The sequence below is a fragment of the Octodon degus genome, unplaced genomic scaffold (genome assembly GCF_000260255.1).
Source record: "Octodon degus isolate 3935 unplaced genomic scaffold, OctDeg1.0 scaffold00086, whole genome shotgun sequence".
Taxonomy (NCBI): domain Eukaryota; kingdom Metazoa; phylum Chordata; class Mammalia; order Rodentia; family Octodontidae; genus Octodon; species Octodon degus.
This window is the reverse complement of record NW_004524662.1, coordinates 9,373,850-9,381,461: the sequence shown is the minus strand read 5'-3', so window position 1 is coordinate 9,381,461 and position 7,612 is coordinate 9,373,850. Positions and strand designations below refer to the sequence as shown.

Below are 7,612 nucleotides of genomic sequence, written 5' to 3'. Positions count from 1 at the left end.
ACCACACTCTCTCTCTCTCTCTCTCTCTCTCTCTTTCTCTCTCTCAAATAAATAAAAAAAAAATTTAAAAAAAAAGACAGGGACTAGCAGATTGGATCAGAAAATAGAATGGAACTCTATATTGACTATAGGAGACACACCCTATCCTCAAAGGAAGAAATAGACTGAAAGTAAAAGGATAACTCCATGCAACCCAACCCACAAGCAAGCAAGAAGAGCTGTAATAATTTCAGACACAGCAGTCTTTAAACCAAAACTGATAAGAGACAAAGACAGACACCATATACTGCCAAAGGGAACAGTTCAAAAGGAAGAGATAACTACATATACATGCCCCAAATACTGACACAGCTAATCTCATAAAACAAAAACCACAGGACCTGAAAAGATAGACACTAAGGCAATCATAGTAGAAAACACATACTTTCTCAAAAATAGGTCAGACAAAAAAATTAAACATCAGAATTAAATCATCCCATTGGACATACGAAACTAAGATATATCTTCAGTGTTTCATCCAACAATAGAACATGGAACTTTTTCCAAACTAGACCACATCTTAGGTTATACACCATGGTTAAATAAATTCAAAAGAATTGAAATAATCCTAAACATACTATCAGATTATAGTGAAATTAAATGAGAAATCAACAGCACAAGAAACTTATGCAACCATGAAGATTAAAGAATACATTATTCAACAGTCAGTGACTTACAGAAATAGGGAAAGAAATTAAAAAGTTCCTAGAATCAACAGTGGAGGCACTGTGCACCAAAACCTATGGGACAAAATGAAAGCAGTCCTAAGAAGGAACTTCACAGTGGTGAATGTGCACACTAAAAGAATAGGCCAATGCCGAACAAATAATGCAATGATTTATCTCAAGATTCTATATAAACGACAATCCACCCTACAGCTAGGAAAGAAAGAGCAGAGCAGAAATTAACAAAATTGAGACTTAATGCAAAGAATCTGTGAATAACAGAATCAGTTCTTTGAAATGATAAACAAGATTGATAACCTCTTAGACTTAAGAAGAAAAATCTATCAATGCAATTAGAAATGAAAAAGGTGAAATCACAGTTGACAACACTGAAATTCAGAGGATTATGAAAATAATTTAGAAATTGTATATTCCAATTAAGTGGAAAACTTACGAGAAATGGAAAAAAAAAATCCCTAGATGCATATGAATTACAGTAACTGAACCAAGAAGCTAAAAAACCCTCAGTAGGCCTATGATAGGCAATGAAATAGAGATAGTAATAAAATCATACCAAGAAAAGCCCAGGACATCCAGGATTCATTGCAGAATTCTACCAGGATTTCAGGAAGATCCAACATCAATACCCCATAAAATTTTCCATGAAAGTGAAAGGAAGCACAGACAAATTCATTCCTAGAGGCAAGCATTGCCCTGATGCTAAGCCCAGACAAGAACTTAAAGAAAAAAAAGGTCAGTCTCCTTCATGAGCATAAATGTAAAAGTTTCAACAAAATCTTGACAAATAATGTGCCAAATTATTAAAAACACACATGAGTCCTGACTTAAGGTGGTTTCATTGCAAGGGCAGAACATGTATAAGTAAACTACAGAAATAAGGACAAAAGTCACAATCTTTTTTTTTTTTTTTTTTTTTTGAGACAGGGTGTTGCTAGGTAGTCCAGCCTTATCTTAAACTCATTGTGCAGCACAGGCTGACCTCAAACTTGCAGTGGTCCTCTGACTCAGCCTCCTGAGTGCTGGAATTACAGGCAGATGCCACCACATCCGGCCCTGATTATCTTAATAGATGCAGAAAAAGCTTTGACAAAATCTAATATCCCTTGAAGATTAAAAACTCTGACCTCCCCCAAAAAATAAGAACCTTATTTTAAACCAATGAAAGCTATTTGTGACAGCTCACTGCCAACATAATACTAATAATACTAAATAGAAAGTAAAAGCTAAACTCAGCTGTAAATTTTACTCAGGAACAAGACTAGAGTGTCCACTCTCGCCACTTGTGTTCAGTGTAGTACTCAAAACGTTAACCAAAACAGTGAGATGAGAAAGATATAGAAGTGTTTTGAATAGGATAGGAAGAATACAAACTATTCTTATTTTCAGGTGACATGATCTTTATATAGAAGACCCAAAAGTGTCCACCAAAAGGCAAATAAATTCAGCAAAGTTGTAAGATACAAAATCAGTACACAAAAACTAGTAGTGTTCATGTACTCCAACAGTGAATCCCTAAGAAAGAAATCAGGGACACAATCCTATTCACAATAGCTAAAAAAAAGTAATTACAAAGCTGGAAGTGGTACTGACACACCTGTAATCCTAACACTCTAGTGAGGCAGGAGGATTGCTGTGAGTTTAAGGCCAGCCTCAGTTACATAGTAAGACCCTTTCTCCAAAAAAAGAAAAATTATGTACCTGGATGAACCGAGGGAGTGGAGGATCTCTATAATAAAACTGTAATACTCTTAAGCAGAGTACTACAAACAAAATACTACAAACAAAATAAAAGAAAAATGGATAAAATGGAAATAAGATTTTGTGTGTGTATACCAGGGATCAAATTCAGGACCCTGTGCTTGCTAGGTGGGCTCTTAAGCAGCTTGAGCTCCCTCCTTGGCCCAAAAGTAGACTTTTGTGGAGAAGATAAAGGGATGAGGGGAGAAGAGAAGGAAAGAGGAAGTAAAAAAGTGTCAATTTGACAGATGTATGTACTGATATCCCATATACTCATTATGTATCACAAACATACTTCAAGGGCCTGAGAAATGGCTCAGTGGAATAAGCGCTTCCCTGGCAAGCGCAAGGGCCTGAGTTCAATCCCCAGTTCCAAGAAAAACATACTTTTAAAAACTCACAGTCTACATCCATACTACCTTGAATGTGCCTCATCTCTTTCTGAAAACCTCATTAAGAGCAAAATAATAGACATTCCCTAATAGAGAAAAGCTTGGGCAAAAACATCTCTTCATTCATATATGGAAAGAATGCAAACTTTTGAATATTGAAACAAGGGTTTTCTGAAGATATTGATAGCATTTTGTATTACAGTAACAGTAGGCACAAGTAGAGAGTTAAGCCTGAGCCTCACTTGCTGATCAGCAAAATGATTGAGGTTATAATTCCACCTTTTGTCTTGATCTAAGAAGGTTTTTTTAAGATTAGATGGGATAAAAACTTGTCTGCAGTTATGTACCTTCTGTTGGCAAAGACCGAAACGGAACTCAGTTTTTGTCAAATTCAAAAAAAGCACTTTGTCTTTACTGATAAATATTACTATTCCTACCTCAACAGACTAGGAATAAAGCAATAGAGATAAAGTGGTTAACTTACTATTTGGTGTACAGTAAACATTCAATAAATATAAGGAGTTCCCATTCTTTATTGGCCCTGAGACCAAAAGATAATGGAGATTTTTTTTTTTTTAATGGAGATGTTGAGGATCACGGAATTAATATATTATGCATAAAGGTGGGCCTTGAAAGGATAAGAACTTTCTTATGATAGCTAGTTGAACAAGGACTTCTGGCCTTATTCAGTGTAGTCCTGAGCCCTCAATGACATTTTTTGGCAACTTAGGCTGCTAGGGTTGGAGTAAATGCCAGGCGTGTTGCATAAAATTGGACTATGTTCCTCCAGATCCTTTCTGAACTCCCATCTTTTCTGCCAATCTCCACTGAATGACATGTGCTGATCATTAGTGAGATGTTTTCAAGTGTCAGTGCTGAAGAAAGGCAGGTTTTTCTTTTGTTGAAATGAGAAAAGAATTCTGGCTTTCTGTAAAGCTGCGCAGAGCAGTAATGGCAAAACTACAGCACATGTGCTGCCATGGGCAGTTTCCATCATTGAAAGTTCAAAAAAGTTTGCCATCAGTGGTCTAGGTGAAAAATACTCATCCACTTTATAATCAATATACATATGTCTAGTATTTTTCAAGTTTAGTCTCATGTTGCACTTGCTATGTAAACAAATCAATTGTAGCTAAAGTCTGCAGAATACTGAGGAACTGCAGTGCCCTAGAGGAAAATATCAAGCAGGAAGCCCACCCAAACTAGGCCAACTGCTATTTTTACTAACAACCTTATTAACAGTACTGAGCCACAATATTTTTTTTCTCACAATTACCTGTAGGTGATACTTCTTAAAGCCATCACTGTAGTTGAATAGACCCTTTGACGTTGTATGTTAATCTTGGTGTTAATTGAGATACCATGATTTCTTTAATATTTTCAGCCACATACATGTTTTATGCTTTGTTGTAACAGCATGTAAGTGAAGAGAAAATGGGATGTCACTTAAGTAAAATTTGTTTGAATTTATAAATATTATGGCATGTGTCTTATATAGTTTTATGCTGAATGCTTTCAGACTGTTAAAATATTCATATCCAACAAGTATATCTGAAATAATACTCATTGTGTATATTTCATATTTCACACAAAAATCAATCTGTTAATGTCGTACTCACAGTACCTCTGTGCAATTTTGTTTTAGTCCATTCCCAGAAGTTGCAGAATCAGTTCAGCAAGAGCTAGAAGATTACAGAGCACAAGAAGATGAGGTCAAACGACTTAAAAGCATAATGGTAAGAACCTCTTTGCTGTCAGAGAATTACAGGGAAAAGAAAGGCAATCTGTGGGGGGAAAGAGGTTCACTTATTTTCCTTGCATAAAAGTTTAAGGCCGTTTATGGCTTTGATGACAAAAGTATACTCAGCTTATTCAGTGATTAAAAAAAAAAAAAAAACCTAAATACTGAAATCAGAAAATTATAAAAATAACATGAAGTTATGATTTGGAAAAACAACATGAGTATTTTAGAGATAAATGTTCTAACACTTCTTTTTCTACCATATTTTGATACAAATTCAAGTTTTAGTTATACTGTTCACTACTGTGTGACTTGTAACAAATCTCTGGGCTTCTTCCTTATCTGAAAATGCTAGCTGACCCTTATTTATTTACTAAATCAGTGGCTTAGTAAACTAGTGGTGACTGAAATTTCCATGTAACTGTTAAAAATGCATAAGCTTTCTGGGTGCAGTGAATCTGTAACCTCCAGCTACAGCAGGAGAAACTTGAGTTTGTGGTCAACCTGGGCTACCTACCCAGACCCTGTTTTAAAAACATACAAACATGCTTACCCCTGACGAAGAGAATAATTATTCTAGATGACTTCATTCCTACTATTTATCAATAATCTTAGGGACATGAGTTGATTTCTGTGGCTGGGCCTGTGAATTACAAATAGTTACTAGCACTTTTTTCCCTTCCAGGGGCTAGAAGGGGAAGATGAAGGAGCCATAAGTATGCTTTCTGACAACACTGCCAAGTTAACATCAGCTGTGAGGTAAATACTCAGTATGTCCTCTCTGTAGTATTTGTGTTGATGAGGTTTACGTTGGAGGTTGAAAAATCATCCCTTTTTAATAATAGAAAATAGATAATAGCGATACAGTGTGGTTCTTTATGTTCACAGATATGTTTTTAACGTTCAAACTGATTTCGGTTCTCGATTGGATACAACAGGACATTTGCATTTAGAAAAAATTGATAGAAGAAGGGTAAACTTGGCAGTTACTACTAATTTTCTTTTTGTTGCTCTTATTTTATTGGTTGAAGATTAAGCACTTTTCAGTAACTTGCTATTAGGAGGGAGATTTCATGGTTCAGAAATGTAGGTAAGATGTATTTCCATAGAGCTGATTTAAGTTTAAACTTTGGAAATAGAAATAGTGATATTTGAGAGTCAGATTACGTTAAAATAAGTATTTCACTTTTATTAAAGTAATACATGCTATATGTGGTCAAGTCTGCAGATTACATTCAGTGATAGGCTCTGTCATTTTGTCACTGTTTAGTGTTCAAACTTTTCTGAACACCAGAGATAGGTTTCATTAAAGTTTATATCATTTTCCTAGGAAATTTTATGATTGATTTTTAATTTTGGGGTCCTTGTAGTTCTTTGCCAGAACTTCTTGAAAAAAAAAGACTTATTGATCTACACACAAATGTTGCCACTGCTGTTTTGGAACATATAAAGGTAAATTTAACTTTTCCCCTTGTAATATGACTTCTATTTGTAGAGGGTCTTTATTGTATAAGATGCTTTTAAATTCAGTATTTCATTGAGCCCTCACTGTAACATTGTGAAGCATAATTGTAATATTCATTGTCTAGGTAGCAATTTTTTGTATAGCAAGTGAGGAAATGTAAGAATCTAGAAAAATAAGTGATTTGCCCAAGAAAATCACTTTTATAAATAGAAAGTAGAATCTCTGATATTTCTGTTATGTTGCACTACCTCAGTACCATCTCTATACATTTTATTCTACTAGTAATAGACATATCTCACCATCAATAATATAGACTTAGAAATCTATCTAAAATATCTGAAATATCTCTTACTGACTTCATTTATGTGAATTGGTTGTAATTTTTTTGGTTTTAGATGAATCTGTTCACATCACAGTTCCTTACTGTTATGCTACGATTTTAAAACAAATGTATTAGGGCTTGTAAATACTGTTATCATAGTTATTTTTTTCATTATCTTATACCGGATTATCCCGTATCAGCTTATATCAATATTTCAGTATTCTACCTCATTTATTCTTTAGACTCAAAACTGAATTCTAATGATAAATTGATCATGTGCTAAAGCTTAACTTCTATTTTGCATTTGATGTGCTACATTTGAAATTGCTTAAAAAGTTGAGTATAGTTGCTGCCTGTCAAAGATGTGTTTGACATCCTGGGTTTGTGGAGATGAGACTTTTATGTCTTATTATTTAATGATTTAAAAAGCCATATAGCATTAGATAAGACATAATAAAGGGAGATAACACACTTTGTGCGGAATGAAACTTAAATCTATAATTTCTAGTAAGCTGACGACCTAATTCTTTCTTCATTCTACATCCTGATATTGATATTTGACATTTTTCATTTACTTACAGCAACAGAAACACTCTTGTACAGACTGATTCTGATGTTTTCACTTTCTTATTTACCACCCATATAAAAATGTCAAAAAGCTGTTTAATCATTTTACATGAGATGATTATAGAGAGGTGACATATAAAGCCTGATGAAATACAACAGAGAGCTTTATTGGGACTTTCTGAAGGAAAAAAAACACTTTGCTTACATGGCTAAATATGAACACTGTGAATCTAATAAAAGAAAGTAAACAATTTACTGTTGTAAAGCAAATGTAACTTATAGCTTACATCTATTAAATTAAATTTATGTAATTAGGCCTCTGATTCAGTTAACAAACACCTTCTGAATACTTGCTGTGTGCCTATATATTGTACCCATGTAAGTTACTATTTGCAGATAGACAATTAAAAACAAATTCACCATTCAGGCAAATTGTGCATGTTTATAATCGCAGCCCTTGGGAATCTGAGGCAGGAGGATCACAAGTTCAAGTCCAATCTGGGCAACTACTGAGATTCTGCCTCATGAATAATAATTGGCTGGGAATGTAGCTCAGTGCCAGACCCAGGGTTCAATCCCTAGTACAAAAAGCAAAACAAAATGAAACAACCCTAACACAATATGGAGTTGTGATAATTGTTAATAGTTATATGAGTAGATTTT

The 7,612-nt window shown here is 34.4% G+C and overlaps 1 protein-coding gene across 1 annotated transcript in view; it reads left to right on the top strand.

The window, feature by feature from the left end:
* The window catches only part of Scfd1 (sec1 family domain containing 1), a 123,085-nt gene that overhangs the window by 47,316 nt on the left and 68,157 nt on the right, over positions 1 to 7,612 (top strand). Inside the window, exons 12-14 of the mRNA XM_004637124.2 lie at positions 4,500 to 4,590; positions 5,281 to 5,354; positions 5,966 to 6,047. Of these exons, the coding sequence (XP_004637181.1) occupies positions 4,500 to 4,590; positions 5,281 to 5,354; positions 5,966 to 6,047 (247 nt within the window). The remainder of the gene's footprint in view (positions 1 to 4,499; positions 4,591 to 5,280; positions 5,355 to 5,965; positions 6,048 to 7,612) is intronic.